Source organism: Meleagris gallopavo, chromosome 8 (genome assembly GCF_905368555.1).
Source record: "Meleagris gallopavo chromosome 8, MGAL_WU_HG_1.1, whole genome shotgun sequence".
NCBI lineage: Eukaryota > Metazoa > Chordata > Aves > Galliformes > Phasianidae > Meleagris > Meleagris gallopavo.
In genome coordinates this window covers 27,248,388-27,264,218 of record NC_139411.1, presented here as the reverse complement: position 1 = coordinate 27,264,218, position 15,831 = coordinate 27,248,388, and the positions used below count along the sequence as shown (strand labels likewise).

The 15,831-nt window shown below is 39.9% G+C and overlaps 1 protein-coding gene across 17 annotated transcripts in view; it reads left to right on the top strand.

The window, feature by feature from the left end:
* ABLIM1 (actin binding LIM protein 1) overlaps positions 1-15,831 on the top strand; it is a 174,638-nt gene that overhangs the window by 67,836 nt on the left and 90,971 nt on the right. For 16 of the 17 annotated variants that reach the window (XM_010714782.3, XM_085230161.1, XM_085230158.1 and 13 more), the window contains exon 2: positions 13,739-13,873. In XM_010714782.3, the coding sequence (XP_010713084.3) occupies positions 13,739-13,873 (135 nt within the window). Of the gene's footprint in view, positions 1-1,177; positions 1,680-13,738; positions 13,874-15,831 lie in introns of those variants that run through there. The other variant, XM_085230160.1, reaches the window with a different exon arrangement.

Below are 15,831 nucleotides of genomic sequence, written 5' to 3'. Positions count from 1 at the left end.
GTCAAGTTGAAGTTGTACCCAATGAATCTGCCCATCACCTAGCCCAGAATAGCTTTGTATTCAACCCAACTCTCTTCTGCTGAGGTCACCTTTGTCCTTGGCAAGTCAGTTCATTTTCCTTTGTCATTTTCTCCACCTCTAAAACAGGTATTAAAATGTACCGCCCAAGGGAAGGCATGCTGGGGTAGGTTTATGTTGGCAAAGTCACTGGAGGCCAGCTACAGTGAGGAATAAAGTTATTTATGAACAAGGAAAAAGCAGTGTATAAATACAATACTATTGCTACTTGATACAGGTAGGATAAATGTATTAAAAATAAAACATGTTAAGTGCTTTTAATGAGCATTCAGGATTCTGAGTAATCGTATTTCAAAGCTTTTCTCCGTAACTAGGAATAAAAATGGGCTTGTGAAAATAGAGCTTTAATTCTCACCTAACTCTGAGCTGTTACCTTTTAATAAAAAACAGAAATATTCCTTATTGTACAGTAAGACAATGAGACTTGCCGATATGGTAAAGAGTTTGTTTGTATGATTTTTAACCTCAGTTTATTACTGGCCAGTCCTTCTCTGGTAGTGTTTAGTGCCTGAGAAACCAAGGCATGGAAGCTTGGTTTGATGTCCAGAGTCAACAGTGGTGAGATGCTGGAGGTGAGCTTCACCCCACCAGTGCTGCTGGTTCAGTATGCTGCTCTTTCTTCTCAATTCCGTGAGTACTTACAGCTGTCATCCCAAAAGAAGTCACAGAAGAGGACTTGGAGCTTTCAGGTGTTTAGTGACTCAGAGTACACAGTACTTGACTCACACCAGCTTGGCTATGGTACTAAACCCAGTTGCTCACTGATCTTGCAATTCCGATATTCATTTTATTTTAATCCTTATTTCATGTAGTAAGTAGAGCCAGCACTCTCAGTTTGTGGATACTGTATGTTATCGTGTTCTGTACCATGGTCAGGGAACATCGGAAGTTTGTTCAGGACCATGCTTTTTGGTCTCGTAATTGCTGTTTCGTAACAGTTTTAAAGTAAAACCAGGAGTGGATAGAGTTCTCACTGCAGAAAATGCACTGTGCTGCAGCCTGCCTCAGCATTTGCCTGTATTCATCTCGTATTTCCCTTCCTCATCCTTGCTCAGCTTGAGTAAATAAAATCAAAAAGCCCTCGCAGAATGCACTTCATCTCTGCGTGTGTTTGAACAGCTCCCCTCTTTTCTCCCACATCTTCTCACTGGCAGCCTTTTGCCAGTCGCTTGGGAGCGGATTATTGCCAGCTCAGTCCTGCGAGGGTAGAGGAATGCAAGGTGGTGTCAGCGCCGGGAGCCGCGGCCATGGAATCCAGCATTTGTTACGCAGCAGCAGCTGAAGCGGGCTGTCTCTGCACAAGGGGCAGAGTCCATATGCAGGGCAGGAGCTGCAGGAAAAGACCACCGTGGGAGAAGATAAGAGGCAGACAAAGAAGAGACAGGGCGAGCGATAGGACTGCATCCGATCTTGTAGGAAATCTGAGGAAGATAATTATCTGGAATAAGCTCTCGCTTTCTTTTTTTCTGTTCCTTTTTTTTTAATTTTTAAACCCACCTCAACCAAACGCTGCTGGAGAAGAGGTTTTGTTTAAATTACTTCAGCTAATTCTTGCTGCTTCCACGACGAAGAAAATTTGTTTGCCATGGTGAAAGAAAAAGGTAATTCTGTTTATTGACAGATTGGAACTGAAAAGAACTAATGTGCCAGCCACAATTACCTGAGGTTTAAACCTTTGCATTTAAAATGAACCATGTCTTCACTGACAGCTTTCCTTTCTGTAGATGATGTGTCAAAACTGCAACTGCAGTTGCTTTGATTGTCTCTGTACCTGTTTCTATAAGGGTAGAATCCAGATTCACACCTGAATTAAGGTGTTTACACAGCTGGGTTCCTTCTAAGCTCGTATATATCTTTATTTTCTGTGTGATATTCCTTAAGTTTGCTGTTGATGTTTTGTTACCTGTGTTAGTCACAGCTCAAGGAGCTGAACTGCCAAAGCAGTTAGCTTAATTATTAAGATAAACGCATTCAGCAAGCCTGGACACGACATGGTCGTGTCTACCCTTTTAATGAAGAGATGAGTTATGTGGGGAATTTTGTATCGTGTTGGAATTTTGCAGCAGTAAATTACACGCGTTTCAATTCTGCCTGTAAGTAACACATTAAGCCTGCTACAGAAGCTGGATGAAGAATTTAAGTGTCATTGTGCAACATTTCCTCACAGTAAGAGCAGCCTGTACTGTTTATTGCATCGTGAAGATGTGAAATAGATCCAGAATTGTATTTGAGTGGTGGGCTGGATGTGCTTGGGGAGCATTGCATTATCACAGATTCCCACTTACCTTCTGTTTTGTGAAGAGCAGGAACTGTGTTTACTTTTCTGAGGGTTCTGTGAAAGATCACATGTGATGAATTCAAACTGAATAAGAAACAAAAAGTCGTTATATTGGATGAGAGTGAGTAGTTTTTCAACTCTGAACACGTGCGTTATAATTTCATGCTATAAATGAAGTAAATTGAGGGAATTTAGCCTCACTGGGTTTACATTGGAGTGAGTAGGATAAAAACTACAATAGTGCCATATTGTATCAGATAGATGGAGAGTTGTAGTCATGAGCGTTATTCAGGCTATTCGTGGCTTTTGTTGGTGAGAAGTGTAAGTAGTATTTGGCTACTTAGCAGATCTGAGATCCATTACTGGAGGTTTATGGGACCGTTTTTACAGTGTCACGGTGGTGAGCTGCTGACCTGCTGTAAGCCATACCAGGGATGGTTTAAGAAGCAGTTTCATTCCAAATACTTGAAGCTGTAACTTTCAAAGATTTGATATCATTGAGGTCAGTTACACTTCTCATCTCTACAGGAAAGTGTATTACCATTCAGCTTGTAATAATTGGTGATTGTCATCTAAAATACGTTTTGGAATTAGGCTGCTGATGTTCTTGAAATGCTCAGTAGATGTATGTGTAGCAGTTTCAGCAGTCGGCACATTTCTGCTGCCTATCCAGCCCATGTGCAGTTAGTTCAACTCCTCCTGGAATTAATCTGTAAATAGTATTCACAGGTGAAAGTTGTGACGTAGCTGTAAGGAAATTAAACCTGTCATTTTCATTTAAAGAAAAAAGGAAACAAAATACTAACTTAATGGAAAAAGTTGACAGCAGACAGCAAAGTCTTGTATTTCAATTGATCTGTTTCCCCCAACCCAATCATCCTCATCATCCTCCCCACCAATTGAACAGCTAGTAATATTGATGTTGGGTATAAAATTTGTCTTCTGTTTGCATAGGTCATAGACTAAAACAGTGAATTGCTTTTAGTTTTGTGGTACAGTTACTGATAGTTCATACATCACTACTGCAAAATGAGAGATGTTAATACCATTTGGTATTTTTAAGCTGCTACAAATAATATTCTCTGGAGTGATATGCTTGCAAAATGCAGGGCAGTATGGTACCATGGCTCTCTTCCAGCCACTGAAGAAATTCTTGTTTTTAACAAGCTAAAAATGCGTTCAGTCCAGTATCAGTTGGTTGACACGTTAACGAGGCACTGGAGGGGCTGGTTTCAACTAGAAAAATGGAATTCCAATTCACTGAAGTGCAAAGTGGTTAGTAACAGTTTTTAGCGAATTAGCATGCTTCATTATGCTCATATTGTGGAATGATTTCAGTGTCTGCCTGGTCAATTCGCATACCAACAAAAAAAATCCTGAGGCCAGGGTGTTTTCTGCTGACACCAAATGGCGCTTCCTAAATGATGGATGTTTGACTGATGCCACATTTTAATGCCTCTGACTGTTATTTACTCCTGTCCAATTATGAGCCCTTATTAATTATCTAGTTTTTAGATAAAATTATTGTCATTGTCTTGCAGCCAAAGACAACTTACTCTTTTTCTATCCGTCAACAGAAGGGAAGTTTACTGTGCATATCTGTATCTTGTTGTTAACTGTCTTCTGCTGTTTATTGAATAATCAGCATTCTGAGCGCTTCAGCTGATGATTGAATTTTCATCTGCCAGCCACGTGGCTGTGTGTGTTATCCAGAGCTTCGTTTGTACCACTGTTCCATCACAGTAACTGAGGATTTAGCCCTGATTCTTGATTTCCTATCCTAGCACTCACCGCCTGGTCTGTGGGTACTGGAGTCAGTTCTTTATCTGATGAACTCTTGGATTGGGTTGTAGATGAACCTGGAATGGAGTAACATCTATTTGTGCCAAATTCTTCATGCTTGGACAGATCAGAGAGAAAAGAGGAAGGGCTGAAGTCTTTTAGGGTTATGGAAGTAGTCTGGAGGCCTACGATTTCTATTCAGGATGTTCTGTTCCTGTTGAAGGGTAGGTGCCTGCACCTGCTGGGTACCAGGCTGCAGTAAGCTAGGTCACGTTTGCAACTTCTCACAAATGTCTCTGTAGATACACAGTTAGCAATGTTCCCGGAGAACAGCACAGAAAGTTCACCAAAATGTGAACATTTCCTGTATAACATGGCTCCTGATCTAATTAAGTCTTGCAGAGTGACTTATTTCTTTTTTTTTTTTTCATACCATTGATAAAGCACGTTATTGATAACCCTTAAGGTTATGACCAAGAGGACTGTTTTTCTGCTTGCAGTAGCTCCAGTCTCGCCCTCTCTTCCACTCACATATTTCCAAAACTACAAGTCTTTGAGCAGCTTTTATCGTTTCCCTTGAAATAAATTGGGCTGCTTTCGGTGGGAACTGTACTTGAAAAGCATGCTAAATGCTACCTCTGTTAATTTCAGTGTGTTCTCTGTCTGGATCACTCTTTCCAGCTCTCTGTACATTTATGTCCAATGTGAATTAAGAAAATGTTTAACAATGGGATCTGGGTCCCTGGTGTTGTGGGTGGTAATGAAAAATAGTCTTGATCTGAACTCATGACTTTGGAACTTTTATCCCCAGGTGACCTGGGAAAGTCTCCAAGCTTGTTGCTTTTGGAGCATCTGACAAGATTATGCATTTACACTTTGTCAGGGAGGATTGGGCAGTTTTGTTTTCTTTGGTTTGCTTTGCTTTACATTTTGTCCTGCTTGACAGTTTACTTTAGGTGCTAGGTGTTTTTGGGATTTTCTTATGATTAAGTCAGCATGCTCACTTGGACGAGGCACAGAAAAAGGCATTTTATAAATATGTGTAGTATTCTTGTCGTTAAGGTACTAAACTACAGAGCAGTTCTGTCTTAGAGACTTTTTAAGGTGACCTTGAGGAAGTAATTTCATCTCTCTCTGTGTTAGTTAATCTGTAAAATGAGGATAAGAACATTCCTTTTGTCTGCCGTGATTATTTGAATTAGAGGTCTTTGGAGCAGAGTTTCTTTTTCCTTATGATAGAAGTGTAAAATAGTCTTAGGTTGGGGTTTTAGCCGCTACCGCTTGACACAAAAAAGATCCAATGGTATGTGAAATGCCTTGTAAACATTTTTTTTTACTTTTTAACCTAAAGCAGCTGTAGAACAACTATGCTTTTATTGACGAATGTATAATATTGCTTGTTCTCCACTTTCTCTTTCTAAATTTCTTTTTAATCTTAGGTTTCAAATTGCAGTTCTGGTGTTGAGCGCTGACACTGAGAGAAACCAAAGTAACCAAAGAGCAACCAGTTCAGGCACTGTCTGCTTGCTGAAGTTTTTGTGGGTTGTTTTTTGTTTTTTTTTTTTGTTTTTTTTTTTTTTGTTTGTTTTTTTTTTTTTTTTTTTCCCTTAATGTAGCACTTAGTTCACACCAGGGCATGAATATGCAAGTCCCAAGAGTAAAGGCAAGTGCAATCCCACCATGCCTGGTGGCTTCCCATGTTCCCAGCAGTGAAATTCCATACATTCCTTGCGTCCCAGTTGCTTGTACAAGCAGTGCTCTGAAGGTACATTGGCAGCTATTTTATGTGGAAAAGTGGGGAGCCCACTTGCCATTGATCTCGCTGGAGGGGAGGGCTTAGTGGCTTTAGGCAATAAATTCCAGACCACAGAGTTCAAGCTTCAGATGGTGATAGAGGCAATTAAGCTGTTCCTTTTTTAAGAACAGACACAGGGAGCATCATAGGCCAATAAAACTGTTTTGAGCTGGGGAGTTGCAGTCGATTTAATTTATTGTCAATTAACAAGCTTTTTATTACTGATTCTTTTAGTGTAAAATGAAAAAGACAAAAACAAACATCATGATCAGAGAAACATACCTTGACTTTTCTCCTTCCCTCTTTCTGGTCTCCTGTCCTCATGTTGTGCCTTATGCTGTGTCTTATCATCCCTCCTGCTCTGACATCTCCCCCTGAGCATCTGTCCTTTTGACATTTACCATTCTTTAAGTACAGTTTTGCAAAGGTGCTGTGTGCTCCTCTGATTGTTTTGATGTGCTCTGGGTCCGTTTTATCCATTACTGAGCTGGCTGTGAGCATGACCAGTGCAGGGCAATCCTTGGCAACCTCCTACGCGGCACTGCCTCCATCCCCTGCTGCTTACACTTGGTACAAGTGATTAGACTGCAGATCATATTGTTGGATGTCTTGGATGAGAATTTGAAAGGCAAGGCTTTTAAAGACACTGGCACTTGCTTGGTATAGGGAAATTGAATGCTTTTAGAATATGTTAAACTAGGGACAAGAAATATTTTTCTCAAAGGGAAGCAAGAAGCTTCTAGGAAGGAATCTCTAGGTTAGGATACTATGGTAATTTAGCCTACTGCTGTAAGAGAAACAGTCCTCTTTGTGAAAAATGAATGCATCACAGGAGAAAAGACCGAGTTCTGCTCATCAAAATGTGCTGTGTCCTTTGGGTGGGAGAAATGAGGGAAAAGGATTTCATTCTTTCTGGGGGCAATCCATAACTAATTTAAAAAGGATTATTTATAACAAACTTGGTTTTTCACCTAGAGAACAGTCTGTATCCCCAAAAGGATGATTAATCCTTGCCTTCACCGAGCCAGGATAGCTTTCAGGCTCACTGGGGATCTGGCTGAGGAGAACTCTTAGGCACTGTCTTAAGCCTATTCTGTTCAGCAGAGTATCTCATTGAGTCTAATTGAATCACTGGGATTTAAAGCTAAGTAAGTGCTTCGGGCTTGTCTCGAAGTTGGGCTCCACTGGGGAGAGGGCTGTGTGATATTTGTGTGGCAAAGCCCCATCTTTTATTGATGGCAACCATTTTTCTGGTGTATATTAGCAGCATTGCTGTGTAGGCCACAATGAGAGAAATAATACTGTCTTTTATAGCACTTTCTGATTTGCCCATATGTACATCCAGAAGTGACAGATGCTTTCTATAGCTCAGCAGCGCGTGTTATTTGTTATTGTATTGCATATTGACTGGAAAACAGAAGCAGGAAAGCTGAGGAGTCTCCTCAGAGTTGCAAAGCAAGGAGCAAGTGCTAGAATAAAGGTTGAATAAAGTAACAGTGACTGCTCAGAAGTGAAATGTTGCATTTCTGCTGTAGAAGAGTCTAATAGGCATGGTTCTGTGAGCAGTGTCACCAGAGCAGCTGTATACTTTGTTTTCTAATTCCCGGTGCTCTTAGCACCAGTTTGATGTCACAGAAGCAGGTATAATCTACGTGGCATATTGTGAAACCTGGTGTTAGCTCAGGATCCTAAAATGATACTGCTTCTTCAAAGTGATCCAAATAGAAATGCAGCCTTGCAGAGCAATGAGGGTTAACTGTTGTTACTGTTAAGCCAAACAAGAATCAATAAATGGCTTGTGTATTCAAAGAAGCAGTTGTATGTGTTTGATGTTGTTAACTTTTTTTTTCTTCCAAAAAACACCTGGAAGCATCTTTGAATTTGAGTCTGCTTGTAATTTACTGCCTAGTGCTAGCCAGAGGAACTCTGGCTAAGGACGGGTGTCTGCAAAGGGCCTTGTAGGAAACCCTTTGTGAGAGTGCTGATTGTAACTGAGTGACATTTTACTACAGATTATGTTTTGAAAGATCATCTTTGTGACAGCCCTATTTCTGTACAGGCTTTTCTCCACTGTTCATACACACATCAAACTGCAGTAGTGGTATGTCACTATGCAGATAGCAGAAGACCGCGGGGATATCAGTGTCTTAAGTAGGTCAGTGGCTGTCCTTAGATAATCTTAGGGATAAAAAGCAGGAGACTTGGTTTTTAAAGTCAGCATCTTAATATTTTTGTACTTCAGAAGGGAATTTAATTCTTTTTACCATACGGAATACTTCCAATATCCTTAAAAAGGAAGCTTAGAGGAACTCAAACTAGAGTTCATTGCTACTGCCTAAAATCCATGAATGGATCCTGTTAAGGTTGCCCAGAGGACCATTTGTTGTGTGCTGCTACAGATAAATGGCACTCATCAGTAAGATAGAATTTCCATGCTCTTTGGAAAAAGTCATAGCTTTTTCTGCTAACTTCAGCAGTATTCTTTGCACAGCCTTGAGGACTCACAGTGAATCATTTGACACTTCTTATAATTCATTGTTTTCAGTAAGATTTTGATACAGACATCAAGTGAGATGAATTAGATGGCTGCTCAGAGTACTCTTAAGAGCTCCTGAATTTCTAATTTCCTCTATATTAGAAAGAAGGAGGGGGGAAAAAGGCATTTTTGAGCTGGTAACTGGATCTTTTTCTGTACAAAATGTTGAAGCATCAAACAAAATGATTTTTACTGCTTTCCTTGCTGAGATGATTGCTGTGTTATCTAGACTTGCAGATGTTGAATGTGAGAAACAGTTGTTTATGTCCAGCCCTTCATCCAGGAGATTTGAAGGGTGAATTAATTATTATGAAGTAAGAGAAGCTGTGGGTGCCTCATCACTAGAGGTGTTCAAGGCAATTTAATGGGGTCTGGGCAACCAAAGTGTGGGAGGCAACCCTGCCCATGGTGAGGGTTTGCAAGTAGATGAGCATTAAGGTCCCTTCCAACCCAAGCCTTTCTGTGAAATAAAAATCTGCTGTATAAACTGATGTGGAGATCTTCATGCTGGAATGAAGAAGATGTAAAGCTGTTCTCAGAACATTTGATTTGCATTCGCTGTTATTTTATCACCCAATTTGTATCATGATCTATTTACATGAAAAATTACATTGTGCTCATGTAGAAATATGGCAGTCTACAATAACTTTGTGCATCTGCCCTTTGGTTTAACTACCTACCCATTAACCCCTCTGTTAACAATCAAAGTTGATTAATGTAGTTTTTAATTCAAAGACTGGATTAGCTTAGTCAACATTTGTTTCAACATCGTATTTCAAAGCAAATTCTAGCTTGCTGCATTCTTCATGGTAAAATGTGTGCCTTTTCACTACTGAAAATGGTTTTAGAACTACCTTTCTTTTTCAGTTAGGACTGAAAACAACTCGTAAGTAACAAGCTGTTCATTAATTCTTCTTTGAAATGATTATAATTTTTCTTAAACACTGGCTGCCAAATAGGATGCATTGTATAACAACTGTAAGCAGAATGGTTTTGTAAAGTCTCATTTTTGCAGTGTAGGGTACAGAATGTGCTCTGTGGTCACTGTTACAAACTCAAGGCAGGTGACCAAAGGCAAACAGGTGGATTGAGAAGGTGAAACTTGTTGGCCTGCAAATGAAAGGCAGTAGTGCTACAGTTGGCATGGAGAATATCACATAGCCTCTGGTGCTGTTGTATTGAGAATAGCAACAATTTAATCACATTGTAGAACTAAGGGCGATAAGATATACCTCATGAGTTTGCAGCTTAAAGCTTGTTATTTCTTAGCCTTTTTACATGTGTGACATCACCTCCATGTATGTGGTATACCTACTTTACAGATGTTTAGGAAAGTAACTAAATACCAGTTTTCTCATTTAAAAATAGTGTGCTTCATCTTTTTTGAAATTTGGTTTCTGGTACTGAAATGTTCACATGCTATTTTTGTGTAAATTTAAGAGTTTGATATCTTCACTTAGAACATTTTTCTAAACTGTTTTTCTTTTGAACTACCCTCGTCTATCATCCTAACTAACTAGTTCAGCATGTTAATGTCTGCCTTTACAGACAGATAGCTACTCTGATTACATGTAGCTTGTTAAAATAGCTTTGAGACAAATTGGCATTCTGTAGAAGTCAAACCAAAAAAGGAAGAGGAGTTTTTAAAATATGATTCTTCAGGTATGATTTGAAATGGCAATCGTGTGAGTAAGCTACAGTGGAGGATTTTGCCTTTGACTGTTTCCTACACGTGCAGGCGTGCAGCTTGCTCCTGTCTCCCAGTGGAAGTGCCTCCTACCTGGGTATTCTGCAATTCTCAAAGATCCCTGCCCCATCGCTGTGGCCAGTGACTGCAGTAGCTTCATTATCTGTTCCTGGCAGCTAGGGGTTGACTTCAGAACTTGCAGGCTGCAGACAGACATGCTTTGCAACCAGAGGAGACAGACATTCATCTCTGTGAGAAACACAAAGGATGGGAGAAAATTACTGCTGCTCCTCTCATCAGAAAGAGAGCACAGGGACTGAGGGATATGCCATTGCTGCCTCTTGAGCTGGCACCTTCTTCCTAGACCAGCTTCTTCCTCAGCCAGCAGCCTGTGCCCACCCCTGTCCTGCACGGCCCACACACAGCTGGGTTTAATGGCTGCCTCTTCAACACCAGAGACTGAAGGAATTTCCATTGTAAAACCTTCATGTTTTAAACTTCAGATCCTGTAATTCAGTTGAAGTCTCAGCAGGCTGTTGGGTGACCAGGTTGGGCCTGGTGACCAGTGAGTCCTGGAGCAGCCCTTCTTTAGTCAAGGGCCTGAACTGAAGCAGCATGAGTAGCCAGTAAATTTTTGGTTTAAATTTAGAGGAAGCTGTTTTTTTGTGTTTTTTTTTTTTTTTTTTTTTTTTTACTTCAGCTGACTATAGAATTTAATCAAGTGTATTTTGCTGTAACCTCTGCTTTGCAACACTATCATAGCAAGGCATTTCCCAGAAGCTTCTTTCTGACTTAGAATAAAAAGTCAAAATATTCTGTGGCTTGCAGCAGAGATGTGGAGTCTTGCCAGCAGGATCTGCAGCTAAGCACCCCTTAGCTCAAGTCTGGTTTCCTAGCAGTTCTGCATTCAGGTCAAACTGAGGGAGAGAATCATCAATAAGGGAGGATGCAGAATTTATTTTCCACTTTTTTTTTTAATTAAACAACTGCTACCCTTCTGGGAATAGCTGTAATTTCCATTCCAGAAAGACTTGGTGTCAGTACTGAGGTCTTTTTTTTGACTGAGGCAGCAAAACATGTAATTACTATTAGAACTTTGTGCAATGACCTGTTCTGCATAAAGCAGCTCTGGCGCGGCGGATTTAAGCTTTACACAGCAAATGAATTCCTTAATTTTGCTCGGAAAGTGCTTTAAGTTTGTCATGTGGAGATGGGAAAGTGACTACAGTCTTCCTCATAGAAAAATGGGGGTGTTTTTCCTGTTTTCTCTCTTGTTCTGCTTTATTTTTGCTTTTTTTCCTTTATTTCTGAAGTAAAAAATGTAATCCATACTTCCCTGTTGACCCAGTCTGTAAATGCTATCCTTGGTAAATGCGGTGTTTAATAGGCCATTGATTTGTCTTATTGGAAACCCAAATGAAGAAAGCTGAAGAAAGCATTAATTTTTCATTAATTATTTACTTAAGCTGGTCTTGTGAGCAAGAATGGAAGCCTCAGACCAGCTTGTCTCCCTCAAAATTATTAATTTATGTTCTTTTAAATTGGAAACAAATCCATTTTAGAGTAACCTAAGAGGGCCAGACAGTGTAAAACAGATAGTGCAGGTTTGCTCCTAGCTAACACAAATAAAAGGAAAATACTAATTTTCTTTTAGATAAAACTTCTTTTCATCAGTTTATATGTAAGCATTCACTAAGGTACTTAAGACCTATGAACAGTAGACTAACCTGGTCTGGGTCTGCCACTGTAATTCAAGGCTGAAGAATCTTGAGCTGGTCAGCACTTCTAATTTCTAGCTCAGGGTTTTTTGGACCCAAAGCAGTTCACAATTTTAATACTCATTTGGACTTCAGTCAGGAGCAATTTAAATCAACTGTTTGTTAAAGGTATTAGCATTTCTTTAATTCTCTGTTCTGTCTACACTGATGCCTATAAAGGGTCAACTTTGCCTTGCGTGCATTGCATATTGCAGAGGAAAAAGCTTGCAAGCGGTTCCTTGCAAGGGAACAAGTCAGTTACTGAAATCTTGACCTACAATTCCAATTTGAGGCCAGTCAGACGAGCGACATAATTAGCTTCACTAAAGAGATCAGTCTGGAAATAGCAACTCAAAGTATTTGTGTTCATTTAAATGGCCGTGAAAGCAGAACGTGAAGTTGCATTATTGTACCAGTCTTGAAAATATTTTTTTACAACCAATAAAGAGCAAAAGCTTGTCTTTCAAATTAATGAGAAAATCTTCATGCTGGCATGCAGAATATGTTACATTGTACTCTGCCTGAGTCTGTGAGCAGAATACTTAGAAATAGATTTCACTCTGCACCATGCAGGTCCTAGGTGGCATTTGCCCAAATCCTCAATCCAGTTCCTCTTTTGAGCAACTTCAAAAATATGCTTTCTCATACCTTTTCTTCAGTTGGCATCGGGCCCATCTCGGGCTGTCTGGGTCAGAAGTGGAATTTTCCTCATCTCTTACTTTGCTAACCTTTGCCTCTGATTATATCTCTCTTGGTTTTTGGTATTTGGACTTTCTTTTCCTTATTGCACAAACTGTGCATTTCCATGGTAACAAGCTACTTGTTCCTAGTCTTGTATGGAAGAACAATATCTTCTATTCCAGAAATGGAATTGTATTGCAGCCTTATTAGGTGAGGTTCACTCAAGGCAAGGCGTTTAGTGAGGTCATATTTAGATGGACTACTAATTAATATACTGGATGGCATTGCCAACTGAATTCTGATTATTTCCCTGAGAAATAATTGAAGTAGGCTACCAGAGGAGGTATTCAAAACTTGGCATTTGAGTAGAGGAGTGCAGAGGAATTTTCTTTGAAGGTTTTTAGAGTGAAGAAAAAAAAAAAAAAAAGAGAGAAGAAAATAGCAACTACCATGTTAGTTTGGCTGAACTTGCAGCAGAAATGGTTGTTTATCTATTTATCTGTTCTTCATGCTGTTACTCCTTTTAACTCAAATTGGTTTTTATTATTAATGCAGAGTTGATAGCAGCATTTCTTCACCAAGGCATTTGTAAAGGATACAGCTCAGAGCTGTGGGATAGCTGATAATTTACCAGTACCTGGAATTTTGTCTCCCTGACTATGTTGCATGTGCTTTGGTCATTTCTGTCTACTCATAATATGTCTGATTGGTATGCGGGGAGTTGCTTCTAGAATTGTTGGGAGCAGAAACAAAGTTGGTCTCTTTTGTGTACTTTCCCCGTGCTAGGTATGTGCTGTAGCAAAATTGTAGTTCTAATATAGCCGTTTGCATGCAGAGTCAGGCAACCTTGTTCATTTGTTTTCACAAAACATGGCTTGGAGTTAGTTTCCTTTCTTTCTCTTTGCCTGAACTGTGAAGGGAAATTTTCCTTGTCTTTCCATGTCCATGTGGAAAGAGGTAGTAGATGCGAATGGCTTAGGCTACTGTTTAATGAAAAGGCTGTATTTTTAGAAGTGGTTATGTTTTTTTGGTGAGTGTGAAGTGTGTTCAGATAAATATGCGTTTTGATGAAAAATGAATGAAATGTTTATGTACAGGAGAAAGGCTTTTTCTGTAGGTTTAAATTATGTTTTTTGTTCGACAGTGGCCCATCCTCAAGAGCCCCACCACCCAACTGAAAAGCCAGTCATCCACTGCCATAAGTGTGGAGAGCCATGTAAAGGTGAAGTACTCCGTGTTCAGTCCAGGCACTTCCACATCAAATGCTTCACCTGCAAAGGTAAGACCTGGATGTTCATCTGTTAGAAAAGAGTCAATTTCTGAAAATGAAATTTAAGCCAGTTTTGAGAGGTAAAGCTTCCTGCAGTCTCTAAAGTTGCAGATATTCCTCTTGCTTAATATGAGAATATATTTGTTTAGTGGGGAAGGTGAAGAATGAATGGTGGATGGGCTGAATCACAGATATACAAGCAGCAAGATGATCAACACCACACATAACAAAAATTCAGTGTGCAAACATTTACAGTTTAATTTAGAAAAAAAATTATCCTGGATGTTTGATTCACTGGAGGAGTAGGAATAAATTCACCACTACTAGAAGACCCAAAATAGCATGTTCTGCTTGGAATACTCATATATTTCTGTAATTATGTACTACTCTTTTTCCAGCTTCCCACTTCCTCTTGCCATCTACTTTTTTCCATCTACTTTTTTCCATTCTGCCACTCCCTGTCAACCTCCACTTCTTTCCTTTCTTCACACACACTTTTGGCATCCAGCTACCTTTCAGCCTCTAACATTTCTGTCCCCCACCTCTCATCCAGAGTCTCCAAAACCCAGTTCATCTTCACTTAGGATTTTTCCCTGACCTCCTACTCCCTCTTCGCCTCCACTTTTCTTAGAATCTTACAGTAACTTTGAGCCATGCCCGGAGTTGTTTTTTTTTTTTTTTTTTTTCCTGCTCTCCCACTGTCTCCCATTCACTTTTGGCCTCCATTAGTCTTCCTCTACCATTAGGCCTCCAATTCTTTTTTACAGCCTCCACTTGTTTGGTCTCCAACTACCTCTAACTCTCCCACCAACTTCTCATTCAGTCCATTCCTTATTAGTTGGGCTTGGCAGTAAGTAGTGCTGTCCTTTTCAGTGTTTATATGTCTTCCATTTAGAGGAAGAAAAGGATTGTGTCAGGGAGTTAGCTTCAAGTCCTGTTTTGAGGCTTTTACCTGAGTTTCACAGCTTGTTTTTTGTCAGCCTTTCATATTTAAGTGGATGTACTTTTTGTTTTAAACAGTGTAGTTATTTACTCATATTGCATATTGTCTGTCCATATGGTTCATACAAGTGGGACACAGCTGCTAAACTAAGCATTTTCTCCTTGGTTTAATAAGCTTTTAATTTGGTGTGACTGCTCCTCTACGGGAGGTTAAGTTAGACCCCCTCAGTTCAAACATGTTGTTAGCTGAAGAAAATAACACCAGATACTGAGAGCAGTATGCATCATCTGCCTCTACAACTGGTTTATTTGTCCTTCTCCTTTCTTTATAGTTGTTTGTTCTTGAGATTTCAACTCAGACATCTACAGTACAATAGCCTTGAATGAACTTGTATGTGTCTGACTGCTGTTACACCTGCTGAAAATGTTTAACCTCTTACCTCTAGATTTAATCTGATAGTGTAGTGAAGATGAGGACTTTCTCATAAAGCTGTTGCACAGGTTGTAAAGTAGCATGGTTTCAGTGCTGCCATTTATTTTTAGCCTGCTGTGTATGGGATTCCTTTTTTCTTGTTGCTGTCAATGCTCACAACTTCATTTACGTGATGGTATTAAGCACGTTTGATGTGATCATAGTTGTACTTCCTAGGTTATGTCAGAGGTTTGCTGTGACTGCTTGGCATGCATATGTCAGCAGTGGTTGAAGCACTGTAGGAATGGGGACTTAAACCTCCATGCTGCCTCGGCCAGCTTGGGACATGATCATGTGTCATGTAATGTCATCAAGCTTTGTAGTTTGGTGCTGTGTCCTTCTCAGTCTCAGAACAGAGTAAAACTGCTTCCTGACGAAGACAGCAAGGAAAACCTCTACCCATCAGTGTGTTTCTACACCCCCAAGATAAGATGCAGCTAGCTGTTATTCCATACCATTGAGAACCTACTGCTGTTTTGTCCTATCTGCCCCGCTAGATTCTATTTACAGGTCCAGATAAGAGCTGTTGAAAGAACAGAGCTGAAAGTGGTGT